This window comes from Mus musculus, chromosome 4 (assembly GCF_000001635.26).
Source record: "Mus musculus strain C57BL/6J chromosome 4, GRCm38.p6 C57BL/6J".
Lineage (NCBI taxonomy): Eukaryota > Metazoa > Chordata > Mammalia > Rodentia > Muridae > Mus > Mus musculus.
Genome location: NC_000070.6, coordinates 107,346,040 through 107,360,634, shown reverse-complemented (window position 1 = coordinate 107,360,634; position 14,595 = coordinate 107,346,040). Strand labels below are relative to the sequence as shown.

Below are 14,595 nucleotides of genomic sequence, written 5' to 3'. Positions count from 1 at the left end.
AGGAACTGAAACTGGGGGTTGGAGAGATGCTTAGTGGTTAAGAGCGCTGGCTACTTTTCCAGAGGACCTGGGTTCAATTGCCAGCACCTACATTTCTGACCTCTGAGGGCACCAGGCACACACATGGTGTACAGACATACCTGTAGGCATACACAAAAAAACTCAAAAACATTTTTTGTTTGTTTGGTTTTTTGTTTTGTTTTTGTTTTTGTTTTTTTGAGACAGGGTTTCTCTGTATAGCCCTGGCTGTCCTGGAACTCACTCGGTAGACCAGGCTGGCCTCGATCACAGAAATCGCCTCCCTCTGCCTCCCGAGTGCTGGGATTAAAGGCGTAAGCCACCACCGCCCAACTTATGTCTAGGTGTTTATTTCTTTTTTAAAGATTTCTTTCTTTCTTTTATGTATGTGAGTACACTGTCACTGTTTTGAGACACATCAGAAGAGGGCATCAGATCCCATTACAGATGGTCGTGAGCCACCATGTGGTTGCTGAGAATTGAACTCAAGACCTCTGGAAGAGCAGTCAGAGCTCTTAACTTTTGAGCCACCTCTCCAGCCCCTAAGTGTTTATTTCTGTGAGGGTTTCCCCAGGTGTGAAGTGTGTCCTGTGTATACATGGTTAAGGGATTAGGAGATTAACTGGGCATCCAGGTCTTACCATATTGCCCAGACTGGCCTCCAACTCCTAGATTGAGTGACCCTGACCTAGCCCCTCCCCTTACCTGCCCCCCTCCCCCCACCTTTCATCCCCAGTTGGTTTAGTCACGGTAATGATCAGCATGCAGGAAGAAAGAGCTGAAGGACACACACTAAGCATTATCACTGCACTTTACTTTCAGGGCCCCACACATGCGAGGCAAGTGTTCTATCACGTGCCTGATACCCCCAGACCAACACTTAATTCTTGATAGATGGGTGATGGGGTTTCAGGGCCAGGACAATCAGTTTCCTGCTGATGCTGGCCATTCTGCATTCCAGTAGTGGATGCTGTGTCCAGAAGAGCCATAACTCCCCATCAGTTAGAGAGCTGAAAAACAAAAACAAAAACAAAAAGTGAGGTTCAAGATAAAGATCCCTGGGCTAAGAAGTAGAAAGGACCTCAACGTCAGGATCAGGGCTGCCTAACACCCCCAAGCCACAGACCCTGAACTTACTTACCCTCGAGGCAGAACACTAGGGTAGAGCAATGCCTAAGTCTTTCTTCTACTTTCCTGGAAACACAGCTGACCTTCTCCAACCTGGACCCCCAAGATTTGCTCACCCCTCTTCCACCCACTTCCGTGTGGCACCATTCTATTAAGGTGGGGAGGCATGATAAGATACAGAGGGACTTAAAAAGATGTGAGACTAGGGAGATGGCCCAGTGGATAAAGTCGTTGCCACACAACCGTGAGGACTGGCCTTTAGATCTCCAGAACCTACATAAAAGACAAGTGGACGTGGTGACCTTGCTTATAACCCCAGAGACCAGCGGGAAGAAATAAGGGATAAACCCCAGGCAAGCCAGCTAGGTAAACTAGCCAAATCAGTGAACTCCAGATTCGGCAAGAGATCTGGCCTCAGTAAATGAGGTGGAAAATGGTAGAAGACACCTGATTTCAGCCCCTAGCCTCTCTGCATGCCTATACATGTGTACAAACACCACCACCACCACCCCACACACACACATGTCAACATACATATACCCAAACACAAAGAAAAAGATCTGGGAACTTGTTGGAGGGAAGCTCCTTAGATTCAGATATTCTAAATGGAGATGAAACATCCCCTCGGGCAGGGAAGCCCCAAGAAGACACAAGTAAACAACTCAAAAGGTTCAGGAAATTCCTGAAACCAACCAGACCAGATTTACTATCTCCTCCTTCCCCAAGTTGACAGAAGCCCTTGGGACTGCAGAGAAACACTCTCAGAGCAGCTGAGCTGCCTGGAAGAGACACTTGCCAATCTGCCGAGCTGTCTGCCAAGCTGTGCCTGAGCTCCAGGTTTCCAACTGTTTTGAGCTATTGCTCATGCTGGGGTGGGCTTCTGGTGATGCAGCTGTCTCTGAGTCATTTCTGTTCCTGTAAGTAACCCCTCACCCACACTGCCGTGAATAAACCCAACAAGCACAGCAGTTCGCAGAGGTACACTTTGGAGGTATCATTTCTTTGATCTATTGTTGGTTCCCTCTCTGGGGTGAGTAGACATTTACTCGGGTTTCTCAAGGATCATGACACAAAACATGCCTGGAAAAGTAACTGTGGTAGTTGAAACAAGAGGTTAAGCATAAGGGCATGAGGAAAGACACAAGATTAAGGTAGATCAGGGTGAACCAGGGAGCTTGGGTTTTCAAAAGTGGTGTGGGTGAGTGTGGTGTGGGTGAGTGTGGTGTGGGTGAGTGTGGTGTGGGTGAGTATAGTATGGGTGAGTGTGGTGTGGGTGAGTGTAGTATGGGTGAGTGTGGTGTGGGTGAGTGTGGTGTGGGTGAGTGTGGTGTGGGTGAGTGTGGTGTGGGTGAGTGTGAGTGTGGTGTGGGTGAGTGTGGTGTGGGTGAGTGTGGTGTGGGTGAGTGTAGTATGGGTGAGTGTGGTGTGGGTGAGTGTGGTGTGGGTGAGTGTGGTGTGGGTGAGTGTGAGTGTGGGTGAGTGTGCTGTGGGTGAGTGTGGTGTGGGTGAGTGTGAGTGTGGTGTGGGTGAGTGTGGTGTGGGTGAGTGTGGTGTGGGTGAGTGTGGTGTGGGTGAGTGTGGTATGGGTGAGTGTGGTGTGGGTGAGTGTGGTGTGGGTGAGTGTGAGTGTGGTGTGGGTGAGTGTGGTGTGGGTGAGTGTGAATGTGGTGTGGGTGAGTGTGGTGTGGGTGAGTGTGGTGTGGGATAGCCTGGGGTTGTGCTTACCCAGTGATACAATGCGGAGAATCAGAGGAGGGATGTGTATTGGTGTTGAGATTTCCAGCCTGGCTGGCTGTTTTAGTTCTTTGTCTTTTTTCTTTCAATTTTTTTTATTAGATAGTTTCTTCATTTACAATTCAAATGCTATCCCAAAAGTCCCATATACACCCACCCCCACCCCCACAGTCTCCCGCGAGAAAGTGAGCCCTTCACAATCTCCCTAACAGGCCAAATGGCCTTGTACTAAGAGCTGGTTATCACCCCCTTCCTCTTTATTCCCTTCCTAACACCTAAGGCTGTAAAATTTGAATAACAGTCCCCTTTTCCCTATCTCTTCCTGAGTCCCCTTGACATCCAAGGACATGAGTTACGCCTGAGCCCAGCTTGATGCCCAAGGCTGTCGAGGAGGATTGATGTTCCAGAGATAAGATGCAGAGTGCCCGCTGCCTGGCGCCTGACTTCGGCCCCCATGTCAGCAGATGCCCACTTCTTTGTTCTTTGTATAATTCTCCCTCGACCTCTCCCATATTCCCCTCGATGTATGCTTTAAAAAGAAGGCACCTAAGCATGATAAACGAGACCTCAATAGGTACCCTTCCTGGTCTCCTATTCCTCTTTTTCTTCCTTCCATCTCCTTCCAGGTTTGCGGTCTCCCTCGCACGCAGGAATAACTGAATCCCGCGGGACTGGACCCCCCACCCTTAGTTCTTTGTCTTGTTGCTGTAACAAAATACCGGACAGTATAACCTAAGGGAGGCACCGTACATATGTACCTCTGTGTGTGTGTGTGTGTGTGTGTGTGTGTGTGTGTGTGTGTGTGTGGTAGGGCATGTCTTTAATCCCAGCACTTGGGAGGCAGAGGCAGGTGAGTTTCTGAGTTTGATGCCAGCCTGGTCTACAGAGTGAGTTCCAGGACAGCCGGGGCTACACAGAGAAACGGTCTCGAAAAACAATAAAGACAAAACAACCACATCAAAAATGAAAAAACAAGGAACTCCACCCCAATTCTAGTTAGGTGAACCAGTGATTTTAACCAGGTTACTCACAGAAATGTAGGCAGCAGACAGCCAGTTGCACCATGGAAAGAGACTCTCCTCTGAGCCACTGCTGGTTGCTTAGATATTCTTTGGGAGGGTGGAGCCTTGTGAGTCCCACCCCTTCTCCACATGGGAATGTTAGCCAGTCCAACCTTATGAGGGTTTTGTGGGTGCAGATAATTATAACTGTTGACTTCAAGACAGTAACTGTCCTGTCAGGCTGGAGGACCATATCTACCCGTTCAACCTCTCAGTCATCCCAAGTCCTCCGTGAGGGAATGGAGAACAGATCTGAGACTGGGAAGGGATTTCCTAGCAGGCCATTGATAGCATGTCTGATGTGGAAAGGACAGGATACAGTGGGGATGAGGGGGTAAAACCATGCAGGCTAGGGGACATAACAGCAGATTCATGGAGACTAGACCTGAGCGGGGCTAGGGAAGCAGCGAAGGGTGAGTCCAACCAAAACACACTCTATAAATGTAGTCGTTCTCAAGGAATTAGTTAAAATAGTATAAAATCGTGATTTGTTTTCAAGAGAGGGCCTTGCTATGTAGTTCTAGCTAGCATGGAACTTGCTACATAGAACAGGCTGGCCTTGAACCGGCAGATATCTGGCTGCCACTGCCCTCTAAATGCTTGGATTAAAGACACATAACCAACACACACACACACATACATACATACACAGCATATTTTTAAAAATGGGAGGAGGACAGCTTGCATTATGGTGTCTAAGCTGATTTCATAATAAAAGAACTAATGAATAGAAACCTGGGAAAATAGTTCGTACTTCTAACTTATGAAATAAGCACTCATGGGCCAGCAAGATGGCTCTGAGGACAAAGAAACTTCTTGTCTTTATCAGTTCAATGTTCAATTCCCAGAACCTACATGGTAGAAGGAGAGAAGCAACTCCTTTAGGATATCCTCTGGCCTCCCACACTGTGTTATCACACACACACACACACACACACACACACACACACACACACACTTACACACATGCACTCACACACACTCACACTTACACACACACGCACTCGTACACACACAAATGCACACATACCCACTCACACACGTGCACAAACACACTTACACACACACACACGAACAAATGCATACATTCATACACACATACCTACACGCATGTGTGCATGTTCAAAAAGAATAAAAAGAAGAAAGTGCTCATGGCATGGGCGAGAGGAAGGATGACAGCTCATAAGCCACGTGTTCAGTCAGGAGGATTTTCCATACAAAGGCCTCTCCAGAAACCCTTTGCTCACCTCTTATTAAAGCCCTCATCACAGTGCAGTCTGACTGTGTGCTAGCTGCTCTCCTCTGTGCACTCGATCTTGGTACTATCTATGAGAGATGCCTCGGCCTGGACATGGTCTTTCATACAATCCCACAAGCCAAAGCAGACCTTCCCACATAGTGTCTGGACCTGCCCAGGGTCTTGACAAAGGAAAAGCAGCACTGAGCCCAGGAGATAAGGCACTGCACAAGAAAGGACAGGTAAGCCGGGCATGGTGGCACACACCTTTAATCCCAGCACTTGGGAGGCAGAGGCAGGGGGATTTCTGAGTCCAAGGCCAGCCTGGTCTACAAAGTGAGTTCCAGGACAGCCAGGGCTATACAGAGAAATCCTGTCTGGAAAAAAACAAAAAACAAAAAACAAAAGAAAGAAAGGAAGGAAGGAAGGAAGGAAGGAAGGAAGGAAGGATGGATGGACAGACAGGTGCAGACCCTCTGCTCCCTGCTTCAGTAACTTATTCAGGGGCAGCTTCCTGCTTACCAATTAGAGGCTCCCCTAGGAGACCAGTGCTCCCGGGAGAGGAGAGGTTAATGTTTCACAAGAGCCCATTCCGGCTGACAGATTTATGCAGGGGTAAGGTTACTGTTGAGATTCAAAGCCATTTTTCTTCAGTGAGAGCTAGGAGCCCAGAGCTTACAGTAGAAGGCACAGCCAGCTCATAAATCCACGGTGCCCAGGCCTCTGAGCAGTCCCTCTTAGTGGCAAAGCGATGGATGCTCTGCTGGGGAGGCTGCAAAGAAGCTGTTCATCACTATCTCATTTGGAGACTTGACACCTAAATGGAGTCACCCCAGCTCACAGATCTGTGCACAGCCCAGAGGTGCCAGCTCTGTGCACACCAGACTGGATGCACAGCCCAGAAGTGCCAGCTCTGTGCAGACCAGATTGGAAAGCTCTTAGCAGACCCTGCACCAACTCTTCGGAGGGTCAGAGCACCAGGAATAGTAAGCCCAGCTCTTTTGTACTAAAATTCAAAAAAGAGCCTCAAGTCCCTGCTCAGGGGTCAGTCAGCAGGGCCCTCATGAGCGTGATGTTAGTCAGTCTAGGCCAAGGAGACAGACAGTGGCTGCCTGTGTTCACTCTGTCCCTCTCTAGCTGGACTCAGTGTCTTCTCAGAGATGCTTGCCTCTGAGGTACCACCGTGCCCCACTGAACAGCCTAGATCGTCCATCCCCAAGCCATGAGAGGTGGACAGCTCTTTCAGAACTGAGTAAGTAGCTGTTTGTACTTACTGTCAGAACCCAGTTCAAACCAGAACCTCCTGTGAAACCTGCGTCACTTCCTCCTGTACCGCCCTACAGGGCTCAGCTGACAACCTACTTCTATAACTACACTCTCACACCACGTAGTATGACCTGTAAGGCTGGACCAACCCATCAGTCCGAGACTCCTTGAGACAGAGGCCAGATCTGGCTTTCTAGGTCCCATAGAAGCACCCCAGTGAGGGTATGAGAGAGACAGTGAAGATCTGCACTCTGTGTAGAAACTGCCATCCCTGTGTGCCCTCATCTATGTAAGCCCTCACTCTACAAAGGCTGGCTCACCCTCCCAGCATGCACTGCTCACCTGTGCTGTTGTTCATGCCAGCCAGGCCCCAGGCCTGCCGCTACAGGGGCCAAGTCAAATAAGACTCTGTCTCATTCCCAAGAACTTTGGCCTAAGGACAGGCCCTGTCCTGCAAGGCCGTCTCCATTAACATCAGAGGAGTTCATCTGCAGAATGAGTGACATGATGCAGGTCCATGCTACACGAACCCACTGAAGATGTGAAAAGAAAATACTAGAACCTCTATTTACATTTCCACAAAAACTTAAGTTGCAATAGTTATCGTATGGATTGACAACAGTATGTGCAGATATGTAAAGCACACATCATTGGCTTGTACTGGGTAAAGAATGGAAAAGGGACTCAATGGTGGCTGTCTCATGCCCTTGTAAAACTCCCTCCCCACTTGAGTGTGTGCTAGACCCGTGACTTGCTTCTAATCACCAGAATAAAGCACATTCGGGTCTGTGCTCTATAGGACAACCACTTCCATTTCGCTAACCTACTTTTATTGACCCCTTGTCCATCTCTGGCTTTGATGAAGTATGCAATCATATGAAGTGACCTAGATGACAAGGAGCTGACAGTGGCCCCCAGACAATAGCTTGCAAGGCTCCCTCATTCGTCAGCCACAAGGAGCAAAACCCCACCAATGATCCGAGGAATAAAGTTCTTTCCCCAGTCTGGCTTCGGCATGAGCCCCAGCTCTAGCCGGCAATAGCCACGGCCTTGTAAGAGGGCCTGAGAGAAGAAGCCTGGGAAACTGTCTACATTTCCCAGTCCACAGAAACTGGGGGGAGGCAGTGACAGACACAGGATCACGCTCACAGTGAGCAAGACCTATAGTCAAGAAGCAGGCGCTCTGAACACAGCTCTCCAGACCAGACAAGAGGGCACCACAAAAATTCTGAATGGCAGCAGTGTGGTTCATAGGTTTCAGAGGTAGAAAGAATGACACCTCTAAAAATTGGGGAGGATGAGCAAAGATGGAAGCTGGCCCTCTCAGTCCTGGGTTCAAGTCCCAGTTTCTGCTTCTCAGCAGCAGATGACCACAATCAACTACATAGTCACCCTCCTCATCTATCTATGCAAGGAGATGGACAAGGCTGGGAAGAGATGCTGGTGAGAGTGAGCTGGGGAGCCTTCTCCGTGATAGGGTGTGTGATAGGTGTGTGTTTGCCACCAAACTCGGGTGGCTGAGAGCAGGGAACTGTACTCTCTTGACTGTGGCTCCATGCAGACAAGAAGGAAGACCCAGCCTACTCTGACCGTCTTCTGACTTTAAACTGCATATTCTTGAGAAGAAAGGAGAGTGTCAGCCAGGGAGACGTTCCCAAGGTCACAGAAGGCACCTTTTATTTTATTTTATTTTATTTTATTTTATTTTATTTTTTTCGAGACAGGGTTTCTCTGTGTAGCCCTGGCTGTCCTGGAACTCACTTTGTAGACCAGGCTGGCCTCGAACTCAGAAATCCGCCTGTCTCTGCCTCCCGAGTGCTGGGATTAAAGGCGTGCTCCACCACGCCCGGCCACAGGAGGCACCGTTAATGATCATATCTTGTTAACTTGAAGGGCTTACAACTAGAATTCCTCAGGGAAGAAAGAAAATCCCCACGTTTTACAAAAGGGAACTAAAATATCAAAGCAGAGTCAAGAAGACTACCACAGTTCAATATAAATGAGCAGCCATTGTCAGTAGACAGTGGCTTTCATTTTACCTGAGTGCCTAGTTGCCGCTGTCTCTAAAAGTGACTACAATCTTCTCAGATGGGCGCTATCTTTATTTTATAGATAAGTTACCTTTGGCTCAAATGCACCTTGTAAGTACCAGGTAGGAATAAGCTTTCATTCTCCTCCTATCTGCCCAACAGGCTGGTGAGTACACATCCCCTCTGCCCTGGGAGACAGGACAGCCAATCTTCACAGAGCAGAGTGAAGGCTCTTGTCCCACAACGGGCTCAAGTGTAGTTCCCATACAAACACTTACTGAGTGCTCACTGTATACCAGGCTGTGCGGTGGATGAAGAAATCCACCCCTTGTCTAACCGGGAGTCACACTGATACACAGGGGACAGATGGATGGCTAAATGACTGAACATATTAACAAAGAGGCAGATGGACATACAGACAGTTAGTGCTCTGAGCACAAGAGCATAGTAGACAGAGTGTCAGGGTCACCAGGAAGCTGATGACTGTGGGAAGGGAAGAGCATTCTAGACAACAGAACTGCACTTTATATAGCCTTAGGAGGTGCCACTCACAGCCTTATCTTTTCTTCTTGATATCTTTCAAATGTTCCTCTCAACTGAAGGTTTAATTCCCTTCAGAAAGTGTGTAAACAACACTGACAACACATTTATCTCTGGCTCTCCAGTAGGGAGTGAAAAACAAACTGGGACCTCTTCCATCTTGTTTCATCAACTGAAATAAGGCAGTGTGGTGCAGGACAGAAAAGTCACTAAACATGAAAAAGCTCAACAAAATGCTCAAGTCAAGAACAGACAAAAAAACCCCGCGCGTCCATTCTCGGCCTTCCTTGCTTCCCTTCACCAATGTGTGCTGTCCTATAAAACTAAAATCCAGGTGCAGACCCAGCTATGCTTGGCACAAGGAACCGTAACGGAATCAGTAAGTGTCCCTCCGCACCAAAGTCATCATGGGTGTATGAGAAAGCACTTGCTTAGCTTGTACGGGCCCTGGGTTCAGGTTCAATCCTCGCCCACAGGGAAAGGGGGAAAAGGAAGGCACACTGGACATGATGAGACACACCCACCTGTAACACTAGCATCTGCGGAACCAGAGGCAGGAGGATGAACTAAGTACAAGAGTTCAAGTTCAGGGTCATCCTCAGGTACACGGTGAATTGGAGGCTAGCCTGGGCTATATGAGAACTTGTCAGCCAAAAAAAGGTACTAAGAACATAGAACAGGAGGCAAGGAATAAGTTATGAAACTGGATCTCTCTCTTGCACACTCTAACCCGCTCAGCTAACCATTCACAGAGGAATAACTTCAAAGGCCCTGAGCACATGAAGCACAGAAATCCAGAAGCCTTCAGAGAAATCCAGGGGTCCTTCAAGAGAGGACAACACTGGTTTCAGAGATCAGTCGGAGACGTCACAGAATGCAGAAAAATCACTGAGACAATTAGGATATGGAAGAAATCCTTCTGTGCTACTGGACAGTGTAGTGGGGATAGAGAAGGTGGGTGTGATCACCAGAGCAGGGACTCCCCCCCCACCCCCGCTACCCCAGGGTCTACAAGCTCAGGGTCTAGCCTTTGGTCCCTGATGGTAATGCAGAACTGATGTACCTTCCTATTTGTGACATACCCTGAGAGATGAAATGCCACCACCTGCTTTCCCCATTAGCTGGATTTGGCCGCTGTTACTGTCTGGTTGGGAGTGGTTATAGCTGCTGGGAGGTGGTCCATCTCTGGAGCATCAAAGAAGTAAGCCTGCAGGAAAGGAGACACAGGAGGGAGCCATGTTAATAGTCTCTGGCCCCCCCCCCCCATTATATTTGTTATCACACCAGACTGCAGCCACCTCACTGTGTATCTCCCTGACTCAACCTTTTAAAACTTAGCTCCAGCCAGGCGTGGTGGCGCATGCCTTTAATCCCAGCACTTAGGAGGCAGAAGCAGGCCAATTTCTGAGTTCAAGGCCAGCCTGGTCTACAGAGTGAGTTCCAAGACAGCCAGGGCTACACAGAGAAACCCTGTCTCGAAAAAACAAAACAACAACAACAAAAAACTTAGCTCCACTCACTGGCCATGCTATGTTGCATGCCTGACTCTTCTCAGAGACCTTAAGGGGTTGTACGATGATCTCTCCTGGCAGGTGCAGAAACTGAGGCTCACAGAGACTGTCCCTGGGTAAGTGAGCGTGGCGCATGAGCAGTGGATCCAGGACTCACGCTAGCAATTACTGTGTCACACAGGGGATACAGGGACTGTCTCTGCCTCTACCTCTGCTCTGCCAGCATCTCGGTCTGGCCTGATAGCAAGTAGCCAGATATTTATGGACTGACTTGCTAAACCAGTTAGTTGACTTTCTGCAGAGACCTCGAAAATAAGGTGCTAAGCACACCTCAGTCCCCAGGACTTGAGCTTGAGAATGAAGTGTGTGACAAGAGCTTCCGCTTGTCACTCTTAGCTGCCAGGAACCAGGAGGAGGTGATGGGACAGGGGAGGTGGCAACGAAGATCTTCCCTCCTGCCTTAAGGTCAGAGGACACTAAAGTTAGCACAGAAAAACACCAATCTTGTTAGCCTTGAGCCCCCCCTTCAAAGGGTGTGTGGGAGGGTGAAGCTGTTACTATCCCAAGGGCCACTAGATACACAGGATTCCCTTGGCATGGGTGGCTCAGGAAGATGAAAAGGTAAAAAGCTAAGAACCATTTTCAGCAGCTCTGCCCTTATTAGCCAGAAGAGGGTGCCAACACAACACACTTGGGCTTCCCAGCCTGTTCCAACCTTCATACTTAACAGATCTCTTTAGCTTCTCTTTGCCACCCGCCCCCCCACCCCCACCCCCCAGAAACTCCCTCTAGCTTATCACAGCCCCAGAGCAAACCTAATTTAAAAGTTTCTCTTGCAGCTGTTTCCTGGCACAAAGGAAGGCGATTCCTCTACTTGGGGGTCATGAGTGAGACCGAGGCCATCGTGTCTGCTCCTCAGGAACACTGAATGGGACTACCAGTGAAGGAGTGGCTCTCTTCCAGGCCACTTGAGGAAATGCTCTTCAGGAAGCTATGAGTCTCAGAGCTGAGTGGTCTGCGTTCCCTGTCTGCACTAGTTACTAGCACTGTGCCTCTAGACAGGCTTCTCTACCTCCTCGGTTTTGTCTGCAAAATTGCGGGGTGGTGGTGGAAAAAGTCTCTAAAAGGCTTTTTCTTCTAGCACAGCCAGTGATGTGGCACAGGGTCTGTGCTCAGCTCAGCCCATCCTGAGGCACTGTGGCCAGTAGGCGCCATTTTCCCTGAGCTCAGTGGTAATCATCCAAACGTGGGCTTGCCTGGCTCTCGACAACCCACCAAGGACCCACGCTCTGTGCTTCCTTCGCTGTCCCTGCCAGGTGTGTTCAGTGAAGACCTGGAGATCATTTTCCAGTGCAGTCACCGAGGGACCTCAGCAGATGTGAGGCTGCCACATACATCACTGCTCTGAAACCGAAGCACTAATCCGCGGTTCCCAGGGGAGACAGGGAAAGCCGGGCGAGGCTGTCTGCTTCAGCTGGTGCCCCTCAGCTCGAACAGCTCCCTCGCCAACTCCTCCCACCGCTTTCCAATAATTATAATGTCTTCTGACATTACATGAACAGTTTTCTTTCTCTGTTTTTCCGTATGTGTGTGTCTGTGTATGTTCACCTGTGTGTGGTATATAGGCACACATGTACATGTGTGTGCAGGCCAGAGCATAACCTCAAGTTTATTCCTCTGACACTCTCCTCCTCTTCTTCCTCCACCTCCTCCTTGATAATCACACCAGGTCCCCTCCTCACACGTAGGCTAGGCTGACTAACACTGAGCCTCACCTGTCTCCATCTCCCCAATTCTGGAGTTACAAGCATGCACCATGCTCAGCTCTTTTTATGTGGGTTCTGGAGACCGAACTAGAGTCCTCTGAAAGCACTTTACCAGCTGAGCTGTCCTCCCAGTAAACCCCTGCTCATAAGTCAAGGTGTTGCTTTTATACCTCTGAAGGGCCTGCAACTCACTATGAGACCCAGGTGGGCCATAAACTTGTGGAAACCTTCTTGCCTCAGCCTCCTGAGAACAGAGATGACAGATGAGAGACACCTGACACAGCTAACCTGTCATAATTTTCATGCTGCAAACCTTATCCAAACCTTCCAAGAGGACAGACGGTGCTACGATGTGCATGGTCAGTCCCTTTATCTTAGGAAAGAGAAAGGCGGCCAGAGTAATAACCAAAGCTTGGGTGTGGGAGCTGGAGGGACCCCGGCTTCCTCTATAACCAAAGCATGGATGTGGGAGCTGGACAGGACCCCCAGCTTCCTCTATTACCAAAGTGTGGGTGTGGGAGCTGGAGGGACCCCCGGCTTCCTCTATAACCAAAGTGTGGGTGTGCGAGCTGGACAGGACCCCCATTTCCTCTATTTTGATTCTCCCTCCTCCAGAAGAGAAAGGAGAAGCCATATCCAACAGAGAGAAGACAGTTCAGACACAGGGCTTTGGCTTAACATCTGGCCATCAAGGGCTTCCTCTGCTCAGAACACGGCAGTTCCTCCTCAAGAAGAGCCTTTCTCCCAGCACACACTTCTGCTGCAGAGGCCAGCACGCCCCGATTAGGAGACTTTTCAGAGCTGGAAGGAATGAGCCTCTCTCCTACCTCTGCCTCTCCACCAACTTCTCAGCCATTATACGATGGAAGACGGTCAGGTCAGGTCAGGCCAGGTCCAGGGAGAGTGAAGGACACAGTCACAGTCTGACACAAGAGCCTTGGTCTGTTTATGAGCTCTGTGACCTTGGGTCACTCCTGTGAGAGCAGCAGAGTGGCCCTGGAACTTCTGCTTACGCCTCTGACTTAAAGGACCCTTCACAGTAAAGGAGGGGCTTCCATGGCCATAAGCCAACCGTCATGGAAGTCCAGAAAGAAATGAAACTGAGGTTGTGACAGTTATGGTGCCTCAGTTTACTACTAAGCAGCTCCCAGGTCAGGGCTCTTTCTGCTTCATAATAATGCTCTCTTCTAGAGAGTTAGTTATTTTATTTTATTTATTTTTTTTATTTTTTGGTTTTTCGAGACAGGGTTTCTCTGTGTAGTCCTGCCTGTCCTGGAACTCACTCTGTAGACCAGGCTGGCCTCGAACTCAGAAATCCGCCTGCCTCTGCCTCCCAAGTGCTGGGATTAAAGGCGTGCGCCACCACGCCCGGCTTATTTTACTTTTAAATTATATTTATTAGTGTGTGTGTGTGTGTGTGTGTGTGTGTGTGTGTGTGTGTGTGTATCACAAAGGACATAGTGCGAGCTTGGAGATCAGAGAATGATGTAAAGGAATTTGGTTCTCTCCTTCCAGCGTGTGGGTCCTGGATACTGAACTCAGGTCATGGAGCTTGGCAGCAAGCATCTCTAACCACTAAGCCATCTCATCTCATTGGCTCTTTTCCAGAAAAATTCTTGATCGGCATGATGGGCAGTGTACTGGCTGGTTTTGGGTGTCAACTTGACACAGGCTAGAATTATCACAGAGAAAGGAGCTTCAGTTGGGGAGATGCCTCCACGCGATCCAGCTGTAAGGCATTTTCTCAATTAGTGATCAAGGGGGAAAGGCCCCTTGTGAGTGGGACAATCTGTGGGCTGGTAGTCTTGGGTTAAGAGAGCAGGCTGAGCAAGCCAGGTGAGGCAAGCCAGTAAGGAACATCCCTCCATGGCCTCTGCATCAGCTCCTGCTTTCTGACCTGCTTGAGTTCCAGTCCTGACTTCCTTGGTGATGAACAGCAATATGGAAGTGTAAGCCGAATAAACCCTTTCCTCCCCAACTTGTTTCTTGGTCATGAAGTTTTGTCCAGGAATAGAAACCCTGACTAAGACAGGCAGGAAAGTTCTGCCTTTAGTAGAGTGTCCTGAAGTGTCATGGGCATATCCTGAAGGTCCTGACACAGGTGCCACGTAATTTTCATTTTTATTTTTATTTGTGTTTGTTTTAGGTAAGGTCTCTAGCCTGGGACAGCCTCCACATCCTTAGGTAGCTGAGGCCAATGATGAATGTTGACTCTACCTGTCTCTACTTCCCAAACGAGAGAATTACAGGCACCACATAAACGGGGTGTTGTGGTACAGGGAAACCAACCCAGGACTCTCAGTG

At 49.1% G+C, this 14,595-nt stretch overlaps 1 protein-coding gene across 3 annotated transcripts in view; it reads right to left on the bottom strand.

The window, feature by feature from the left end:
* Positions 1–811: 811 nt before the first annotated feature.
* Positions 812–14,595, bottom strand: part of Yipf1 (Yip1 domain family, member 1) — a 45,601-nt gene continuing 31,817 nt past the window's right edge. For 2 of the 3 annotated variants that reach the window (NM_145550.3, NM_001205156.1), the window contains 2 exons: positions 10,097–10,221; positions 812–1,028 (listed from right to left, as the gene is read on the bottom strand). In NM_145550.3, coding sequence (NP_663525.1) covers positions 10,132–10,221 — 90 coding nt within the window. In that variant the 3' untranslated portion in view covers positions 812–1,028; positions 10,097–10,131. The remainder of the gene's footprint in view (positions 1,029–10,096; positions 10,222–14,595) is intronic. The other variant, XM_006502968.4, reaches the window with a different exon arrangement.